This window comes from Microcaecilia unicolor, chromosome 1 (assembly GCF_901765095.1).
Source record: "Microcaecilia unicolor chromosome 1, aMicUni1.1, whole genome shotgun sequence".
NCBI classification, from domain to species: Eukaryota; Metazoa; Chordata; class Amphibia; order Gymnophiona; family Siphonopidae; genus Microcaecilia; species Microcaecilia unicolor.
The window spans coordinates 228,625,519-228,647,770 of record NC_044031.1 but is presented as its reverse complement, the minus strand read 5'-3'; the positions used below and the strand labels follow the sequence as shown (position 1 = coordinate 228,647,770).

General features: G+C 44.4%; 1 protein-coding gene across 2 annotated transcripts in view; it reads left to right on the top strand.

The window, feature by feature from the left end:
- Positions 1-22,252, top strand: part of GALNT1 (polypeptide N-acetylgalactosaminyltransferase 1) — a 214,007-nt gene that overhangs the window by 105,504 nt on the left and 86,251 nt on the right. For both annotated transcript variants that reach the window (XM_030204622.1, XM_030204632.1), the window contains exon 4: positions 18,873-19,080. In XM_030204622.1, coding sequence (XP_030060482.1) covers positions 18,873-19,080 — 208 coding nt within the window. The remainder of the gene's footprint in view (positions 1-18,872; positions 19,081-22,252) is intronic.

The following is a 22,252-nucleotide window of genomic DNA, read 5'->3' as shown; positions in this document are numbered from 1 at the left end:
GACTGGCCCAGACGTCCCTGGTATGCGGACTTGATCAGGCTCTCGGTGGACGTCCCTCTGCGGCTGCCAGCGGTGCGGGGCCTGTTGCATCAGGGTCCCGTGGTGATGGAGGATCCCTCCCCCTTTGGTCTTACGGCCTGGCTATTGAGCGGCAGCGTCTGAGGAAGAAGGGCTTCTTAGACAAGGTCCTTGCCACTATGCTGAGAGCGAGGAAGCGCTCTACTTCTACTGCTTACGCCAGGGTTTGGCGTACCTTTGCATCGTGGTGTGAGGCAGGCTCTCTTTCTCCCTTCACTGCTCCAATTTCGTCAGTGTTGGCGTTCTTGCAAGAAGGTCTGGAGAAAGGCTTGTCGCTCAGTTCCCTTAAAGTCCAGGTAGCGGCTCTGGCTTGCTTCAGGGGTCGCCTGAAGGGTGCTTCCCTGGCCTCGCAGCCAGATGTGGTGTGCTTTCTCAAGGGAGTTAATCACCTACGCCCTCCTGTGCGCTCTGTGGTGCCTGCGTGGAATCTCAATCTAGTGCTAAGAGCCTTGCAGAAGCCGCCTTTTGAACCCTTGTCGAGGGCATCTCTGAAAGACCTGACGTTGAAAGCAGTCTTTGGTGGCTATCACTTCAGCCAGACGAGTTTCCGAGCTCCAGGCGCTATCATGTCGGGAACCCTTCCTGCAGTTCACTGAGGCAGGAGTGTCTATTCGCACGGTGCCTTCCTTCCTGCCCAAGATTGTTTCTCGTTTCCATGTGAATCAGCAGCTCTGCTTACCCTCCTTTCGCAGGGAGGACTACCCAGAGGAGTATTCTGCTCTCAAATATCTAGATGTGAGACGAGTCATCATCAGATACTTGGAAGTGACCAATGATTTCCGAAAGTCGGATCATCTGTTTGTGCTGTTCGCAGGTCCTCGTAAGGGTCTGCAGGCATCCAAGCCTACAGTGGCACTATGGGTCAAGGAAACCATTGCAGCGGCTTATGTGGCTGCGGGGAAGATGCCGCCTATCCAGCTGAAGGCTCACTCCACTAGAGCACAGGCGGCCTCCATGGCAGAGGCCGGGTCTGTCTCCTTGGAAGAGATTTGTAAGGCGGCAACTTGGGCATCGGCTCATACCTTCTCCCGTCATTACCGCTTGACTGTGGCTGCTCGGGCGGAGGCCCGGTTTGGAGCTTCAGTGTTGCGGTCAGGGATTTCTATGTCCCGGCCTAGGTGAGTACTGCTTCGGTACATCCCACTAGTCTATGGATTAATCAGCATGATGATATGTAAGGTAAAATTATGTATCATACCTGATAATTTTCTTTCCATTAATCATAGCTGATCAATCCATAGCCCCTCCCAGATATCTGTACTGTTTATATTCTGGTTGCATTTCAGGTTCAAGTTTAGTCTTCAGTTCCTATTCAGGAGGATCTTCGTGTTCAAGTTTTTTTTTCGATGGAATTCTTCAGGAGTTGAGACGATTTTGTGTTACAGTGAGCTGCTGCATTCCTCTCCCCTCCGTTTTACGGGGCTGGATTGAGACCTATATTCTGCCGGCGCTCCCTCCCGCTTCGTGCGGCAGTAGGGTAGCATTATATCCCTCCCGCTTCGGCGGTGTTAGGGTCAGCCAGCTCCTCCCGCGGTTGCGGTCGCAGGATAAGCCACATCCCCCCGCATCGGCGGGTGTGGTGTCCCTCTCCCGCTCCGCGGGGATGAGCTGGACGGATTCCCCTCCCCCACTTGTGTGGTGATGAGCTGGGTTGATTCCCCTCCCCCGTTTCGGCGGTGGTGAGCTGGGCAGAGTGTCCCTTTGTGGGTGTAATTCTCTAGGTGCTGAGTCCTGCGGATGGAGCTTTGATATCGACATAATGAGGAGTTTCCGGCAGCACATGACCACATATAGGGAGGCAAAAGGATTGCTCTCTATCTCCACCTGCTGGTAGATGGACACAACCCACTAGTCTATGGATTGATCAGCTATGATTAATGGAAAGAAAATTATCAGGTATGATACATAATTTTACCTTATCTATCAAAGAATACAACTTTGGAGATCCAGCCCCTGGACCAAGGCATTATTTCAGTGTTTAAAACAAAATAAAGAGGATGGTGGTAGATAACACTGTCAAAGTTGATGCAGCGCTGTCTTCACTTATTCTGTAAAGTTTGCCACGTCGGAGGAAAAGCCTGGGATGCTATCTCAGCAATTTGCATTGAGTGATGCTGGGTAAAGGGGTTTGGATCTGTATTCCCTTCACCGATATTTGATGAGGAACATGTCCACGAGGAAGTTTTTTATTGGCTTTTCTCCAGAGGGCATGTAGAGGTATTAAAAAAAACATTTTGAACACATGCATAATGATATCCTGAATTAGATTTCAATTGATGAGTGCTCCACTTACGAGCAAGTGATTGGTGACGAAATTGTGGCAAATGTTCAGTGAAAGGTCGCAATCATGCCCTCGGAAGACAGTGCTGATGATAAGAAAGAAGACTGTTCCTCCTGCTCCTCCACCAAAAGTGTCAGAGGCTATAGAGCATCTTGAGGCAAGATTGAGATGGCGAGAGACCCAGGATGTGGGCAGCATCAAAATTTTACAGCTATGAAAAAATCCTTGATGTTGCAAGAAGCCAGTAGTTTACATTAAGAAAACAGACCATGCTAGATATGTTCCTGTACTAGTATAGTGTTATGTGTTCCATTAACGTTGTATATACTGTACTTCACCCATAATGCACACAATTATGTGAATGCTGTCTTGGTTTTTAGCAAATAAATCTTTTGTAACAGATCAGTTTTTGATTCAGTTGTGGTCCTGTTCTATTGACCCCCCCACATTTAACGCAATGATATTTTATGGATTCCAATCATCGTGTTATATTGGGGTTCTACTGTACTTTAAAATTTTAAGACCACCTTTTGTATTTACAGAATATTGTTTGTTCAACTGGGTTTGTAACTATTGTCAGTTAACATCGGTGGTGAGATAATGATTAAAGGCATCAACTGATGTGTATAAGATTCTTTCACTAAATTCTTAATTACCATAAAACATGTTAAACAGTTTTTAGTTATGCTACTAAATTATTTATTTGTTACATTTGTATCCCACATTTTCCCACCTATGGATTCATAGCATCATTGTCTAAAACAGTGTCAGAGTTATTGCTATAAATTTTGCTGTAAGTAGCCTAGTGGTTTGTGCAGAGGACTTTGATCCTGGGGAACTGGGTTCAATTCCCACTGCAGCTCATTGTGACTCTGGGCAAGTCTCTTAACCCTCCATTGCCCCAGGTACAAAATAAGTGATTGAATATAATATGTAAACCGCTTTGAATGTAACCACAGAAAGGCGGTATCTCAAGTCCCATTCCCTTTCCTCTTTCCCTGTACACTGCCTTGAGTGAATTCCTTCAAAAATGCGGTAAATAAATCCTAATAAATAAATGAAATTAACACTACATTATGCCCTCTTCTGGCATCATATATTACTCCTGCTGGAATTCTGCACAAAAAAAAAGTCAAAATTCTGCAAGTTTTTGTCATTTAACCAATATTACAGTCCTCTCCCTGTACACAGATACCATCCATATTTTTCCCAGCACCCATAGCATCCACCTTTTTAAAGCCCCCGTCCCTGCATCCACACACCATCTATATTTTTCCAGCTCCCCTCCCCGCACCCATAAATAGCATCCACCTTTTTTACAGCTTCCTCCCCCTTTGACCCACATCATTCAACTTTTTTATAGCCCTCTCCATCCACAGCATCGACCCATTTTTTTTACAGCCCCCTCCCTCCCTGTACCTACACATAGCATTCACCTTTTTAACACTCCCCCTCCTCTCCTCCATCCACCCACCCACAGCATCCACCTTTTTTTTTTTTGCAGCTCCCTCCCTCCCTCCATCCGCCCACCCACAGTATCCACCCTTTTTTACAGTCCTCTCCCTCTCTCCACCTTTTTATACAGCCCCCTCTTTCCACCTTTTTTTACAGCCCTCTCTCCCTCTTCACACGCCATCTGTATTTTTTTTCCAGCTGTCCCTTTACTCTCCCGTGAGGTAGGTAGGAGGAGGATGAGCTGCATCATGAGTACCTCTTCAGGGCAGGAAAATACCCCACTCTCCTACCCTCTGCTGCTGTGGGCCAGTTCCACCCCTGAAAAAGCTACTAGACCACCAGGGCATTCTCAGGTAGGCCGGGGGGGGGGGGGGGGTGGTGGGGTGCCAGCCAGCACAACAGGAGGGGAAGGGGGCAGCTAGCCAGCTCCCAGGGGAATTCTGTGCAAATTCTGCACTTCACAGTTGTGCAGAATTCCGTCAGGAGTAATATATAGAGGGTTAGATGATAATACAGCTTAATTAGAATTTATTGGCTCCTATATTCCTTGTAAAAAGCTGTTAGTGCTGTCTGCTAATGGAAAGGAAGTAGTGGGCAACAATAATACACATGCAGTGTTAAGGCAGTGGGTCAACCTGAAGCTCTATAAGTCTTTTAAATATTGGTGTAGACAGCAGTATGCAAGAATGAGGGTTAACTGGTTGCACAAGAAGGTAATATCTGATACGGAGCATTTTGTAGACTTCTTCCCATTCTTCATTGCATAGAACTTCTTGAATCTTTTGTTGTCCAAGAACAGCATCAAATGTTTTAGCTTTATGTGAAGCAAAACATTTTTTCTTTGTGGTTGAGTTTCCTCAGTCTATTGCTGTTATTTTAGAGACTAAAGCAAACAAAGATTATGGTTAGATCATTCAGTTTAGCAGTACCAATAATACTCTGGAATAAACCTCCATGACTGCTGAACCTAGAGTTAAATTATCTCAGCTTCAGAAAGATCCTACAGACGTCTTCTGTCTAGCACTTAAAGCACACTGTTTTTCATTTTGCATATTTTAAAATTTTGTTTTATTGTTTGGTTGTTTCTTTTTACTTGATTTATGTTTATGTTATTTTTTTATGTTTGTACCTCACCTTGTGGTTAGCAACTGGACCAGGTGGATGGATAATGCTGGGTTAAATAAATGGAAAGAAATGGTTTATGGTAGTAGAAACCAAGAGCTATCCACAATTTCATGCCGTGTGTCCAGATACAAAATTTTATTATAGTCAGCCCAGTGGTTTTCGAGCTATCATGAGTTGATTTTTGCCCCAAATGCATTTCTTATGTATCATGCACTTCCTCATTTCACTTGTGAAATTTGGAAGGTGTTAAAATCAGATGTCTTGCCTTTGAGGGCCTACCTCAACACACAGTATGATTTAGCTTGGTCTGGTTATTTAAAATTAAAAGGGGAAACATTCACACACACAGCTTATCAGGTAGAGGAGAAGGGTGCAGGAAAAAAATATATATATAATTTTTAAAATCTTTTTAAAGGAAACGAAGAGGTAAAAACAAGGCTTGCACATGGGGAAAATGGTTTAAATCAGAACTGGGATGGGAGGAGCAGCTTCCCTGGATGTTGCATAGCAAGGGGTGTCACCTCTTTCCTTATTGCAACACTGCATACACAGATTCCCTTCTCCACTATGCCACTACCACTACGCATCAGGAGACAAGTTTAATCAGATGGTGTCTGCTGTTGTGGGGACAAATTTCACAGCACTTATTGCAAGACTGGCTTCACAGCAGTGGGAGATTATATCATCAGTTGTCTCATTCTACTGGCTTGTTAGGGCACAGAGTAGCAAGAAAGATTGAATGTAATTCCTTAGCATCCCTCCGGACTGGCCCAGTAAGTGACTTATGGGTTGTGCACGCCTTCCATCACGTGGAGACTGAGAATTCTGACTCTACAGAGAGAGCCAATAAAAGCCCTTGCTAGGTAGAGAAAGATCCAGTGTTCTCAGGCTCCAGCAGGAAAGGTGGTCAGCCCTTTCAGTCTCTCTTCTTTCTGTATTTGTTTTTTAGTGGAGGCTTTTTTTCTGTCCTTCTGTGCACCTGTGTCTTGGAACCTGTTTCTTGAGGCAGAGGTTTGGGGGGGATCTCTCTTAGGGGGTGTTATACCCGAATGGCTGGGTCTCCCCCCCCCCCCGGTCCTCCCTATGCTAGTGCTGGTCACTGTGTGTGCTTGAAGGCTCCTCAGTCTCTTCAGGGGAAGAGTTTCCTGAGACAGGGAAAGGCAGCCGCATTTGGTCTTGTGAAGCAAAAAAAAACAAAAACCTTGAGCAGGCAAAACGGCTCTCCTGTTTGTTTTTTAGTAGCAGCTATCTAGGCCCTCCTCACAGTACTGATTCGCCGGCTGCAGTTAAAAAAAAAAAAAAAGCAGGGGGTGAAAGCCGTGTCGCAGTCTGTCCTGCTGGTATGGCAGAGAAGCTACGATTCTGCGTGGTGTGTTGGCGACGCTGTGTAGGGGGAGTGGACTGTGTTAATTTTGTACTGCCATTGAAGGAGAGTCAGATCCGGGTCTCTCTCCCGCTAGGTTATCGGCCTTACCCTTGGGGGGGGGGGGGGTGCTGAATCGTCAGTAAACAGAGAGGCATTGGCAGCTTTGATTATGGCGGGAATTGCCGCCATTTTGTCCTCATGTTCGGCAGAACAGTCTGTGTCCCCATCCCCTCCCCCTAGGCAGGTTCAGTCTATCGGTCTTTCTCTTCTCCCTGCAAACTCTGAAGGAGATTTTCCCCCAGAATTTGTAATGTAAATGTATAAAGCCTTTTTACTGCACAAGTCGTGCTCTTCTTCCTTTTCAGCTGGGAGGAAATTAGTGGAAGGTCAGATAGTGGCATCTCAGAGACCCCGGGGGTCCTGGGATCTGGAGGTGGATTTAGGATCTGATCCAGATCAGGAGATGCCCTCCCTGGTGGAATAAGATTTTTGTCAGGGAGGTCTTTTAGATGAAGACTCTGGTCAGGACCCTTTTGTACTTAGAATTTTCCACAAGGGAGACCTTTAGGAATTAATTTCCTTGGTATCTTCTACCTTATGTTTCAAGGAGGAGGAGTCTCCAGCTGCAGAGCCTTGCAAGGTGGATCTCCTGTTAAAGGGAGTCTGCAGGCCAGGTAAAACGTTTTCTATACATCAGGATATCAGGGACATTATACAGGCACAGAAGGATGCTCCAGGTTCATTTTTTCGACCCACTAAGTCGATGGTTCATCTTTATCTGGTTGTGAAAGCTGACAAAGTCCTTTTAAAGCCCCCTGTAGTGGATGTGGTGGTCTCAGCGATCACAAAGCAGAATACAGTGCCCATGGATATCCAGGATCACCGCTTGGAGGCGGGTCTTTGGTTGCTAGAGCTTGCTTTCGCTGGTCTAAAAGAGTAATTGATAGATCCTTGGATGATTTGTCCTCTATAGATGCTGAAGTGTCTAATCTGAAAATGGGTTCTGCCTTTTTGGCAGATGCTTTGTATGATTTGCTGCGGGCGTCGGACAAGTCTATGGCTTTGGAAATAGCTGCTAGGAGGTCTCTTTGGCTTTGAGGTTGGTCAGCTCATGCGGCTTCTAAGTCTAAGCTCAGTTAGTTTCTTTTTTGAGGCTCTCTGTTGTTCGGTGAGGACTTAGAAAAGTTGGTCTGCAGTCTGGGAGAAACCAAGGTCCCGAGACTCCCAGAAGACCAGCCTAAGGTTTTGGGACGTAGTTTGTTTTTGGGTCGAGGTTGCAATTTTCGTCACTTCAGATCAGGCAAAGTGGCTCCAGCGCAACAATCTCCTTTTTTCCAGAGGGAATCAATCCTTTCGTGGAGCTCGTAGAAGGGACAAGGACACAGGAGACTCTTTCCAATCTCCCGCTCATCCCTCTCAATGAAGGTGCTGGGGCTCAGCCTCTGGTTCCCATGGGAGGGCATTTGGCGTAGTTCTACCGGAGGTGAGCCCAGATTATCTCCGACCAGTAGGTGTTGGAGGTTATTTGAGAAGGGTATGCCTTAGAATTTGCGCATCTGCTGTCAGATGCATTTCTGGAGTCCCCTTGCCAATCTTAAGTCAAAGTGGCCATCACCAGGTGTACTCTGTAAATGCTTCTCAATCTCCAGGCCATTTGACATGTTCCCTCAGCAGAGATCAGACAGGGTTGGTATTCCATTTATTTTGTCATTCCCAAGAAAGGAGGTTTCTTTCACACTGATTCTGGACTTCAAGGTGGTCATTCGGTCCCTCAGGGTCTCCACTTTTCGTATGGAGACACTTCGCTCAGTTATCATGGCCGTGTGGCCGGGAGAAGGTTTGACAGCTCTAGACCTTACCAAAGCCTATCTTCATATCCCAATTTGTACTCTGCACCAGCGCTTTCTGTGCTTCGCAATTCTGGGCCAGCATTTCCTCGTGACGGCCCCTCGCACCTTTACCAAGGTGATGGTGGTAGTGGCAGCGGCTCTCAGGAAGGAAGGAATTTTTTTTCACCCTTACCTGAACAATTGACTCATCAGAGCAAAGATGTACCAAGAGAGTCTACAGGTCACAGGGTGAGTGGTCCATTTCCTGCAGTCTCTCTTGGGTGGGCAGTCAACTCATTGAAAAGTCGTCTCCAGCAGTCTCAGTCCCTGGATTATCTGGGAGTGTGCTTCGACACTCGGAGAGGCCGATTGTTTCTTACAGAAGCCTGAATTCTCAAGTTACAAACCTTGATTCATCAATTCCTCCAGACATTTCTTCCGTCTGTGAGGGACTATCTTCAAGTCCTGGGATCCTTGACTGTGACAATAGAGGTGGTATCATGAGCCAGAACCCACATGAGATCACTACAAATGATCTCTGTCCTATGGAGACTGCAGCTACTGGCTCAGGAACGAGGCAATCTTGGTTGGTGGCTTCGGACGTTGAGTCTGTCCAGGGGGATGCCTCTGGATACTGTGCAGTGGATAGTGGTCACAATGGATACCATCCTAAAGGGTTGGGGAGCCCACTGTCAGGGAAGGTATGCACAAGGACTGTGATCATTGGAGGAGCCTGCCTGTTTGATCAATCTCTTGGAGACCAGAGCAATAAGCTTGGCGCGTCAAGTGTTTTGCCCCCTACTGGAAGGCCAATCAGTTCGCATTGTGTCAGACAACGCCATGGTAGTAGCATATGTAAATCGTCAAGGAGGAGCAACAAGTCTCCGGTTGGAACAGGAAGCAGCCCGCTCATCAGCTGGTTGGAATTACATCTTCTCTGAGGACAAGCAGGCTGAGTGATTTTCACAAGTGGATCTACAATCCGCGTCGTCCCGGGAATCAGCATAATTAATAGCAAAAACAAAAACTTTGGTAGAGCCGTTTGGTGCACATGCCGCACCACACCACGTGTGTGCAGAATTCCTTCCCCGACCGCACTCCTCAATTGTTTTTTCTCTGAGTGAGGAGCAGTGGACTTTTGTCATCGCTCCTTTCTTGTGCCCGGGAAGAGCCTTTTTGTGCCTTTTTTTCACAAATGTTTTCATGTTTTCCTCCCTTTCTTGTACTATTGTTAAAAATAAAAAAAAGACCCTTTATGTTGTTTTGTTTTTTTGAGAGCCCATGTATAAGTTTTCTTTATTTTCGTCATGGGCTGAACTTAGGTGTGCTCGGTCGGGCTTTCCATTTTTCGGCACAATCGAGTCTTCTAATTTTGCTGAAGCTGTTGTCCCTTCCATGTCATTGAAGACTCCCAATGGCTTCAAACGTTGTACTTGGTGCAACTGGACTATCTCGGGTACTGATATACATTTTTGGTGTATTCAGTGTCTTGGGCCCAGCCATCGCCCGGCAAATTGTGTCCTTTGTTTTCGTATGAAGAAAAAGTTTCTCTCTCTGAGCTTCTCAGGAAATTTGCATTCTTTTGGAGCTCGGCCCGGTCCTTCGGCATCGAGGTCGGTGGCATTGGCGTCGAGGGAGGCATTGACATGAGGAGTCGAGGTAGGGATGGCTGCTGCGAGGCCCAGAGACACTGAGAGCAGTGAGGCGTTGAGTGGATCTCCACCAGTCTCAAGGCCTCCTGCTGTGCAGACCCCCCAGGACTGGCCTCTGTTGGACCTGACCTCGAGGCGATGGTAGGATTCAACGTCCTCGTCAGCACAAGAAACTTGGATGAGGTGCGAAAGCCAAAAAGCACTGATACTGATCTCCTTCGATGCACAGTGCCAGGAGCTCGGGGATGCCAAGGGATCCGGCCCCCGAGAAGCGTCGACGCCTGGACGATCACTCCCCCTCCATTTGTGTCAATGCAACTGTCTCCCAGCAGCCGAGATCCTGCTCCTGCGCCCCACGTGCTTCTGCAACCTGATCTCCAAGCGGCCTACCGCCTTTACTGATAGCGGCTTTCGACGAGCGAATACGGGCCTAGCTCCCAGAGCTTTTGTATGGCTTACTGCATCGATCTGCATTGGCATCAGAGGTGCTTACATAAGTACATAAGTAATACCACACTGGGAAAAGACCAAGGGTCCATCGAGCCCAGCATCCTGTCCACGACAGCGGCCAATCCAGGCCAAGGGCACCTGGCTTGTGCCTACCATGCCTTCTGCTGAAGCCCTGTCTGGCCCACGGAGCGGCCCCGGTGTCGATTGCCACCCAGGACGGTTCTCCTTTGACATTGGTGGAGGAAGCTTCACCGAAGTCGAAGCAGGAACTGAGTCCTTGATGCTGTTCTTGAGGCCACAGGTTCTCGATGTCGAGGCGGGCCCTGTCTTGGACATCCCTGAGGGAAGTGCTCTCCGATACCAAGGAGGAACACTTGTGGGAATCAAAGAAGCATCCCATAAAGACTCATCAGAGGAGAAGTAACTGGGATCCTTCTGAGCCTTCCCCTCCATCTGAAAGAAGACTTTCTCCCCCAAAGAGTCTGTCCTTTACATCTTTATACAGGAAATGACAGATGCCATTCCATTCCCCAGGGTTAAGATGCTGGAGGTCCTGGACTATACCTCTCCACCTAAGGAGGCTGTGATGGCTCCTCTGCACGAGGTACTCAAGGCAGTTCTCATGCGGAACTGGGTGTCCCTTCTAACTGGTCCTGTGGTCCCCAAGAAAATAGATACCCAATATTGCATCCACAGGGAACCTGGGTTAGCAAGGTCTCAGTTACCTCACAACTCCATGGTCGTGGATGCTGCTCTCAAGAGTACTAGGGACTATGCATTGGCTCCCCCAGGCAGAGAAGCTAGGACCTTGGACTCTTTTGGTAGAAAAATGTATCAGGCCGCTGTGCTCATCGCTTGTATTCAGTCATACCAGCTCTTCACGAGAGTTTACTTGCGGAACTTGGTGAGGAAGCTGTCTGACTTGGTCAACACGCTCCCTCTGGAAAGGCTGAGCCCTTTCGCCAGTGTCAAGCAGCAGAAGGCGTGTCGCAAGTTCTTGGCCAGGGGCACTTACGACACTTTTGGAGTGACATCCAGAATCTCTGCCCAAGGTATAGCAGTGCATAGACTCTCATGGCTGCGTGTTTCTGACCTGGACCATTCGGTCCAGCAGAGAATGGCGGATGCCCCTTGCCAGGGGGGGATAATCTTTTCGGAGAGAAGGTGGATGAACTTGGTGACCAGATCAAAAAACACACAGATGCTATGTCTTCTGTCTCCCACCAGACGTCTTCTGCACACGCCGCCTCATCTAGGAGGTATTTTGGTGGGTTGCAGAGTGTTTCCTATCCCTTTTCTAGGCGTAGGCATGCTCCCATGGCTCGACAGCCTTCTCATGCTCAACCCCAGTGCGCCCGTTCTCGTCAACAGCGTGTGCCCAAGGCCTGCTGTTCTCCCAGCAATAGCAAGGGACGAGCTTTTGACTGGCTCCAGCAGAGCATAGCCACCATAAAAGTGTCCATGCCGGACGACTTGCTGGTTGGAAGGAGGTAAAATTTTCACCAAAGGTGGCCTCTCATAACTTCTGACCAGTGGGTTTTGCAAATAGTCTGGTTAGGGTACACCCTCAATTTGATATCCAAACCTCCAAATTGCCCACCAAAAGCTCATTCAGCTGTCAGCATGAGCAGGTACTTTCAACGGAACTCTCCGGCTTTTTAAAGGCCCATGCAGTTGAACCCGTTCCACCAGGGGAAGAAGGGCAGGGATTCTATTCCAGGTACTTCCCTGTGCAGAAAAAGATAGGGGGGATGCATCCCATTCTAGACCTAAGGGCCCTGACCAAATTTCTAGTCCTAGAAGAGTTCAGGATGGTTTCCCTGGGCACCCTTCTTCTCATGATTCAGAAAAACGATTGACTATGCTCTTTGGATTTAAAGGATGCATATACACACATCCCAATACTTCCAGTTCATAGGAAGTATCTTCGATTTCAGCTGGGAACCCATCACTTTCAGTACTGTGTGTTGCCTTTTGGCCTCGCATCAGCTCCCAGGTTATTTACCAAATGTCTAGCAGTAGTTGCAGCGTCGCAACACAGACTGGAAGTGCATGTGTTCCCTTATCTCGACGATTGGCTGGTGAAGAGCACCTTGGAGATAGGTGCTCAAGAGTTCATGCGAAAGACTATTCAAGTAAGTCCCATCTCCATCATGTCCAACAGTTGGAGTTTATAGGAGAAATGCTCGATACAAAGAATGTCCGCGCCTTTCTTCCAGAGGTGCATGCGGACTACCTTCTCTACCTTGCGTCCAAGCTTCGGACATCGCAGCAGGTCACAGCTCAGCAGATGTTGAGGTGATTAGGCCACATGGCTTCCACAATACATGTTACACCCATGGCATGTATTCACATGAGATCTGCTCAGGGGTCTGTAGCTTCTCAGTGGTATCCAGCCACGGGAAGTCTGGAGGATGTCATCCGAGTGTCGCCTGAGCTTGTACGCTCTCTACAGTGGTGGAAAGTTCGATATAATCTGACTTTGGGGCTACTGTTCCAAGTGCCCCAGCCGCAGAAAGTGCCGATGAAGGATGTATCACTCCTGGGATGGGGGGCTCATATAGATGGGCTTCACACTCAAGGAGCCTGGTCCCTCCGGGAAACAAGTCTTCAGATCAATCTCCTGGAGCTTCGAGCAATCTGGAATGCTCTAAAGGCTTTCAGAGATCAGCTGTCCAACCAAGTTATCCTAATTCAAACAATCAGGTTGCGATGTATAACACCAACAAGCAGGGGGGCACCATATCTCGCCCTCTGTGTCAGAAAGCCATCCAGATGTGGCTCTGGGCATGCCATCACAACATGTTTTTACAAGTCACATATCTGGCAGGCTTAAACAATGGTCTGGCTGACAGACTGAGCAGGATAATGCAACCTCACGAGTGGTCTGTGAACATGGGTATAGCCTGCAAGATATTCCGGCGTGGGGCACCTCCTTGGTGGACCTTTTTGCCCCTCAGCTCAATCACAAAGTCCCTCAGTTTTGTTCCAAGGCTTCAGGCCCATGACAGACTAGCGTCATATGCCTTCCTTCTTCATTGGGGGACAGGCCTTTTGTATGCGTATCCTCCCATTCCTCTAATGGGAAAGACTTTGCTGAAACTCAAGCAAGACCACAGAACCATGATTCTGATCGCATCTTACTGGCTGTGTCAGATTTGGTTCCCTCTTCTTCTGGAATTGTTCTCCAAAGAACTGTGGAGATGAGAGTGTTTCCCGACCCTCATCACTAAGAACGAGGGGTCACTTCTACATCCCAACCTCCAGTCTCTGACTCTCACCGCCTGGATGTTGAGGACCTAGAATTCGCTTCCTTGGGTCTTTCGAAGGGTGTCTCCTGGGTCTTGCTAGCTTCTAGGAAAGATTCCACTAATAGGTGTTATTCTTTTAAGTGAAGGAGGTTTGCCGTCTGATGTGACAGCAAGGCCATAGATCCTCTTTCCTGTCCTACACAGACCCTGCTTGAATATCTTCTACACTTGTCAGAGTCTGGTCGGAAGACCAACTCCATAAGGGTTCCACTTAGTGCAGTCAGTGCTTAGCAGTGTGTAGAAGGTAATCCTATCTGTGGACAGCGTTTAGTTGTTTGCTTCATGAGAGTTTTGCTTTTGTCAAAGCCCCCTTTCAAACCTCCACCAGTGTCATGGGATCTCAGCATCGTTCTCACCCAGCTGATGAAAGCTCCTTTTGAGCCACTGAATTCCTGCCATCTGAAGTACTTGACCTGGAAGGCCGTTTTCTTGGTGGCTGTTACTTCAGCTCATAGGGTCAGTGAGCTTCAGGCCCTAGTAGTGGATGCACCTTATACTAAGTTTCATCAGAATACACTAGTCCTCCGTACACACCCTGAGTTCATACCGAAAGTGGTGTCAGAGTTCCATCTGAACCAGTCGATTGTCTTACCATCATTTTTTTCCCTGTCCCCATGCCCATCCTGGCGAAAGCAGCTTGCACACCTTGGATTGCAAGAGAGTGTTGGCCTTTTACATGGAGTGGACAAAGCCCTTCTGACAAGTCTGCCCAGTTGTTTGTTTCTTTTGACCCCAAGAGGAGGGGAGTTGCCATCAGTAAACGTGCCATTTCCAATTGGCTAGCAGATTGCATTTCCTTCTCTTATGCCCAAGCTGGGCTGACTCTGGAGAGTCATGTCACGGCTCATAATGTCAGAGCATCGGTGGCTCACTTAAAGTCAGCCTCCATTGAAGAGATTTGCAAGGCTGTGACATGGTCTTCAGTCCACACATTCACATCACACTGCTGCCTTGGGCAAAATACCCGATGCGATAGTCGGTTTGGGCAATCAGTGTTGCAGAATCTGTTTGGGGTTTAGAATCCAACTCCACCCTACCAGGCCCCTTTTTGTTTTGTTCCGGGATGCACTCTGAGCTAGTTTGTATATAGTTTCAGGTTAATCTGTTATGTCCTTGCCATTGCGAGGCCCAATTGACCAATGTTTGTTGTTTTCGGTGAGCCTGGATGCTAATGATAACCTACTTATGAGAATCACTCAGCCTGCTTGTCCTCGTAGAAAGTGAAGATACTTACCTGTAGCAGATATTCTCCGAGGACAGCAGGCTGATAATTCTCACAATCCTGCCCACCTCCCCTTGAAGTTTTTTTCTTATGCTTTTGGATTTAACTAAGAAGCGCGGTCGCTCAACGGGCAGGAAAGCACTCCACGCAGGTGTGGTGCGGCACACACATCATAAGGCTCTAGCAAAGTCTTTGTTTTTGCTATTAATTAAGCCGATTTCTGGGCCAATGCGGATCGTTGACCCACTTGTGAGAATTATCAGCCTGCTGTCCTCAGACAATACCTGCTACAGGTAAATATTTTCACTTTCTGGCTCTCTTGGCGGCTCATGTAGCGGGATCAGAGAATATCCAAGCAAAGTTCTTCATTCGCACCACTCTGGATCCCAGGGAGTGGACTTTCAGCCAAGACGCATTTCAGTCTGGTGTGTCGCTGGAGGCTCCCGGTCATGGATCTTTTCGCCTTGACGTCCAACGCAATGGTGCCGATGTACTTCAGTCACCGAAAGGACTCAAAAGCTCAAGGGATCGATGCACTGCTTCAGCCTTGGCTGGAGGGTCTTCTGTATACCTTTCCCCCATGGCCCCTGATAGGACATCTAATTCAAAAGATAGAGACACACAAGGGTCTGTTGATTGTGATAGCACTGGACTGGCCTCGCTGGCCGTGGTACGCCGACCTTCTGCATCTGCTTGTCGGGTCCCTATGTTACAAGAAATTCTACCCACTTCTCCAGCAATTAATATGTTGGAAGAAATGAGTTATTTTGGGGAAAATAGCTCGAGAGCAACTCGCTACTGTTTATAATTTAAGAGCAAGCGCTGTATTTATAAGTTTTAGGATATTAATTTCTCCACCAATCACCAAAGGTGATAATTGCAATAAATTAAATATATTAAGTATATATATATTCAGAACACAAAGAGACCATATTTTTAGCTTCAAAAAGATTGATTTAATATACAATTGCACACGAGAGGTAGGTTTTAAACGGAATCTTTACAGGTAATCTGTGCATAAAAATAGAACAAAGTAGCAGGTCTAGATCAAAAGTTATGTTACTTACAAGTCCTTGTTACACAGTATGAACAGCATTAGGTAAGCACATGTTTTAGGAGCAAGGCATCAGCGGCAGCAGTTTCCAAGAGAGGCAGGTTTCCAGAGGAGGCAGGTCCCAAGAGAGAGGCAGGTCCCAAGAGGAGCAGGTTCCAAGAGGACGAGCTGGGCTGTTTCCAGGCCTTTTATAATGTTAGCAGAGAAGCATGGTGTGTGCATGTCTTGGATATTTTGCAAGGCATTATGGTTAATGTAGTCTCAGGTCTGCACACGACCCCTGAGTTGGTCCCATGTCTTATGACATCACGAGACTTACAGTCTGGACTTTGCTGGCAAATGTCTTTTGATGTCCTGTTCAGTCTCTGGGGCAGATACACATTACAAGTCCTTCCTTTCTGCACATGTCTGGAAGCTGATGGGAGGGGCAGGTATACCTTTGACAAGCAAATGTCCTATTTATGGTTCCCCTGAGTTTCTTTGTTTTATTCAGGTGTCCACCTTAGTCCATCTTTTGTTAGGTGGGAGGGCAGAGGAATAGAGTCAATTTAAAACTTTAAAGCAGTCTTAAGTCTTTTGTTTGAGGAATGAGAAAAGGCAAGGTGAGGCCCCAAAGGGGGAGGGAAGAGGGCTTTTGGAATGAGCCTATTTTCTCTGCTGCAGTGTCAAATATATATTTTTAAAAGATACACAAATATATTGGTGTATATATAATCCAGCAAACATGCTACATATTTCAGTAATAAACTGATACCATTACACCCTCAAGTTTTCAGAGGATCCCTGTCTATTGATCCAGGGGCCAGTAGTGCATCCAGACTCTGGTCGATTTTGTTTTATCGCTTGGCTCTTGAGCGGGCGAGGTTGAGTAAGAGAGGGTACTCGCAAGTATAGTCTTCACCATGCTTCGGTCTTGGCGTCGCTCCACCTCTCTTAGTTATATCAGGACCTGGAAAGTGTTTGAGGTGTGGTGTGCCGATTTGAGTATCTCTCACTTTCGGGCTTCCATAGTGCAGATCCTGGATTTTTTACAACAGGGGTTGGAAAAAGGTTTTGGCGCTGTCTTCTCTTAAAGTCCAGATCGCGAACTTATCCTGCTTTAGGGGACACGTTTAGGGCAAGGCCCTGGCTTCTCATCCGGATGTGGTTAGGTCTGGGCTGGTCTGGGCTGATACAAGTCTGAACCATTCTTTTATAAACAATATGGATTCTACAGCCTGTGGCATGAATACATCTGTAACCATCAGAAACCAGCTTTTCAAAAAAAGGAAAATTACTGCTGGGCATACCAAGATGACTTCATCCAAGGACACAACATTTGTTGCAGACAATAGCCCCCAGTTATCTCCTGGGAAGAACAGAGAAGAGTATCAGACACAGATGGCTCCAGGAGTATGAGATCCATCAGGGAGGTTTGCTTGCAGTCTGATAACAGTTTTTTCTTTTATTTTATTTTAAAAGTTTTTTTTTTTTTTTTTTAATTTTATTTTTTTTATTTATAAAAGAATAAAGTAAAAGAAGGAAAAACTGAACACAAAAAGGGGAGAGAGAGACTTTCCTAAAAAACTATCTTTTTACATGTGTGAAAAACATCTTTTGTTAAAAAAAATGTGCATACCAAATTTCTTGATTGAGGTCAAAAGGCTGAACAGAATTGAATTAAAAAATAAAGCTTTGTAATAAAATATGATCATTGTGTCCTCCTCTCCATCTAACGGATACAACTTTTAAGACTAAAAATTTTAAATCCCTGACTGAATGATCTTTCTCAATCCAGTGTTGGACCAAAGGGTACTGGTGATCCGTCTATTAAAGCAACTTTAATGTTCAGTGGTTCCAGTCTTGACCATGCATTTTGTCTTGCTTCTCTACATACTAAATTGCAAGGACAAAGGATGACATAATAACCTGAGAGGTATTGGAGTCAGAAGAATGGAAAAGCTTAAAAACTCTTACTTTGTGGATCTGTGAAAGTAGACACACAGTTTTTTTTGGCACACTGAATGAACAGTGGTTATATCTGGAGTGTCCCCAAACAGGAACAAGTGATGACTGAGGTTCCAGTAAAGCGGAAGGGACTAATTTCTCTTTTAAATTCTTCAACATAAAAATCCATTTGCCACCCTCCACATTTTTAATTTAGTGTCATCAGTTTTAATTTTTATTTGATTTCATTTTACTGTATTTGATTTTTTAATTCTGTATTTATGCTTGTGTACTTCTTATTTATTTGTTCTATAGATTTTGGGTTTTTTTACCCTTGACGCAGGTATTGTTTTTGCTGAAGTACAGCTGTGTCGAGTCTTTGTACCATAGATGCTGGTAGGAATAAAGTTCCTTCGATTCCTTAAGTGTGCTTCATCACTTCACTACCTTGTTTTGCGGATCATCTTCATGGGGACCTTATCCTTCTCTAGCATTCCATCCTTAGTTTGAAGAAAATCATATTCAACATTTTGATAGAAGAGCAATTTGTAAATTGAACAGGGAACTCAAGTCACAACACTTCACAGAATAAGTCCATTTTCTTCAATTTACATATCTTTACTATGTTCAAAGAGACTTACAAAAAGAATCCTCCTTAATGACTTGTTTCCTAATCTATACCAGAACCAACCAATATTGATCCCTTCTGATTTGATTATTTTATCATATTATCATTATTGAACATTACACTTTTCCTACTCTCACTTGTATGTTATGTATTATCATTTTATTTACCCTACCTACCTGTTATTCTTGTACATTAATTGTAACAATATGCTGAACCTCTTACTCTGTTAATGGTGATGCCATTGCTATATAATGTAAACCACATTGAGCCTGCAAATAGGTGGGAAATTGTGGGATACAAATGCTATAAATAAATAAAATAAATTATATCAGGGTTATAAAAAATGTCATCCATTCTTGTTTTAGTAACTTTAAGAACAGCCCCCTAAGTTAAAAAGTTATGTTCACATTAACTTGGTAAGCAGGGTCCCATTATCTAAATCATTTAAAAATGGAGATTGTTGTAATATTAACCTTTGATGTAATCTTTTTGTAGATTTTTTGAAGAGACCTCTGGAGACCTATGTGAAAAAGTTAAAAGTTCCAGTTAATGTAATCCGAATGGAGCAGCGTTCTGGATTGATCAGAGCCAGACTGAGGGGTGCTTCTGCTTCTAAAGGCCAAGTCATCACCTTTTTAGATGCCCATTGTGAATGTACAGTAGGATGGCTGGAACCTCTGTTGGCACGGATCAAATCTGACAGGTAATTATGTACAGTTGTATGGAAGCTAACAATAGAAATTTAGGTGCCTGGTGTCTGGATCAGCGTGGGCTACTGTTAAGTTGGGTTAATTTAGCACAGGGTCTCATTGCAGAAAATGGGACCCTGTGCTAAAATAACCTGATTTAACAGTAGCCCATGTTGATAGTTTCCTTCCCTTAATTTATTTACTTGATATAGCACTTAGCACAGCCAAGGTATTAAAGTAGTTTACAGTAATGATATTACAAACATAGACATGAAGTAAAAATGATTACAATAGAAATTATATTACAGGCACTCAAAAAAAGAAAATATGCCCTCCAATTAATAAGATATACTTTTTCCTACAACGAGAGATACCAAAGGAACTCCCTTGGGAGCTTGTGTAACTTGGATTTGGGAAACTTAAATATTAGAGTACAGCTATGGAAGAATCTATCAGAGTAGCTCTTTTAGTTTCATTTATATTGTAACAGCCAAGAGCATTAAAAAAGATAGTAGTAGAGCTGGACTCAAATGTTGTCTTTTTTTTTTTTGTTACATTTGTACCCCGCGCTTTCCCACTCATGGCAGGATCAATGCGGCTTACATGGGGCAATGGAGGGTTAAGTGACTTGCCCAGAGTCACAAGGAGCTGCCTGTGCCTGAAGTGGGAATCGAACTCAGTTCCCCAGGACCAAAGTCCACTACCCTAACCACCCTAAAAGAAAAAGTTATTTTCTGTTCTTTGCCTGGAGGAGAAGTAGCAGTGCTTCTGACCCGAATTAGGTATTAATTAAGGTATTGTTAGGAAGGTAGGATAGCTGCAAAGGTCACTAGAGCAATTTGATTACTGTGTTAATTTTCAAAGGGTCTGTTTGAAGCAGTTCCCTTAGAATCAAAACTATATAGAGAGTAAAGATCTCAGGTAACCTTTCTGAGAAGCTGAGAGAACAGAACATTACTCTGGGTAAGTGAACATTATTTTGCTCTATGCTTGGTGATTTAAAGATTGGGGATTTAAGAGAAACTGTAGGTTTGTTATTAAAGACAGTTTGATTAATAAAATTAGCTGTTTTAAAAATTCAGTTTCCATAGTGTAAAACCTTTTTTCCCATGGTTTCAAACTTGGTTTCTGCCAGAGAGAAATTTCACTGTCAAAGCCTACAGCATTAACAGCCTTTAGAAGGCTTCATACCCACCCCCCCAGCTTAATTTATAGTCAGTTATTCTAACAAGAGGGGAGTTTTCATTACATATTTTTAATTAGATTTCATTACTTTCTGAGAAGCAAGCACTAAATAAATCGCATAATATAATCTTAGGGCTCTATATGTTAGTCTAATATCCCCAGTACCTTAACAAATTTTATTTTTTTAAAATATATTTTATTTATTAGGATTTATTTACCACCTTTTTGAAGGAATTCACTCAAGGTGGTGTACAGTAAATTAATAAAACAATCAATAATACTAAGATGCAGACAGCAGTCCAGCAGCAAAAGGAGTGCTATCCAGTCTTTTGCATTGAGTGTAACATCTATTATTATCTCCCGGTTAGTGAGAGGTTATATGTTTGTGCTCGATGCAAAGAGCTCCTAGTTTACTTTACTTTACACTGAACTTGTATCCTGCTTAATACCGTGATAGTTCAAAGTGGGTCACAGAACAAAATAAGAGTGAACCATATGTTCAGATAATACAGATCAAAATTTCAAATTATAATGAACATTAAAACTAAAGAACCACAAAACTCAAGATAATGCATTCAAATATTTCTAAACTAAAAAAAGCCTTCAATAATTTCCTAAAATGTAAATGAATTTTCATCATTCAAAGTTCAAAAGGTAATAAATTCCAAAATGATACTGCCTTATAAGAAATAGAGGTTGACAACAGACTCTTAAATCTAACGTACAGACAGAAAGTGTAATAGACATTGTCTCTTTAAACGTCAGATTTACAACTATTAGAAATATTGACCGTTTTCACAAGATAGTATGGGGCTTCACCTTGCGATATTCTATCAATTATCCCTAATTTAAACTGCACCTGCAACTCTACCAGCAGCCAGTGCAAGTTATTCAACTGTGGAGTTACATGATGAGATTGACTCAAAGAATAGATTGATCTGACTGCCGTGTTCTAAACTATCTGCAACCTATACAATGATATTTTAGTACAGGATGAAAAAGACTGTTGCGTTAATTCTGGAAAGAATTAGGGATTGAACCACTAATCTAAAGGCAGAAAAAGTGAAATATTTCTTAATATAGCGCAATCTTTTCAGCAAGAAAAGACTTCTTGACAATTGGATTTATATGAGCTTGCATAATTAACATATTATCTAACTTCAATCCAAGCACCCTAGCTGATGTATCAAAATGAAAACAATCTGTCCTAATTTGTAAATTGATGACCGTCCACTAAAAGGATATTCAGCTGATCCCAGCCATAGAAATTTAGTCTTTTCCTTGTTTAACTTAAGCCTACAAGTAGCGATCCAATTCTCTATTATACTGAAACAATTTCTGAGACGTTCTGTGAGAAAAATAACATTTCTCTGGGTAAGTGAACATTATTTTGTTCTTCGCTTTGGTAACTTAGATTGGGGTTTAAAACAGGAATTGTAGTTTGATAGAATGAAAAAAAATTTCCTAACTGTATTACATTGTCTCCATACCCTTTTCATTATAGTTTTAGAACTTGAACTTTCTGCCACACAGCATTAACAGCCTCTAAAAGACATCAGGGCCTAGTTCAGTCTTCATTCCCACCCCATCTCCCCACTCCCACCGATCCCTAGCACATCTCTTCATTTGTAGTCAATTATTCTAATTAGGATAAGAGAGTTTTCATTAAAGTTTTAATTACATTGAATTAGTTTCTGAGAAATGAACAATAAATAAATTACATATTATACCATATAATCTTAAGGCTCTTTATATTCATCTGTTATCCCTAGTACCTTAAGTTTTTATTAAACAACTCTATAATACTAAGATGTAGACAGTAGTCTAGCAGAGAGAGGAGTGCTATCCAGTCTTTAGTCTTTTGTACTGAGTGTCACATGTTTATCTCCCAGTTGGTGAGAGGTTATTTGTGTGTGTTTGATGCAAAGAGCTCCTAGCTCTCAGAGAATGAGTCGGTTCTCTTGAGGCTAGAGTACTTGGAGGAGCTGAGGGACATGGAGA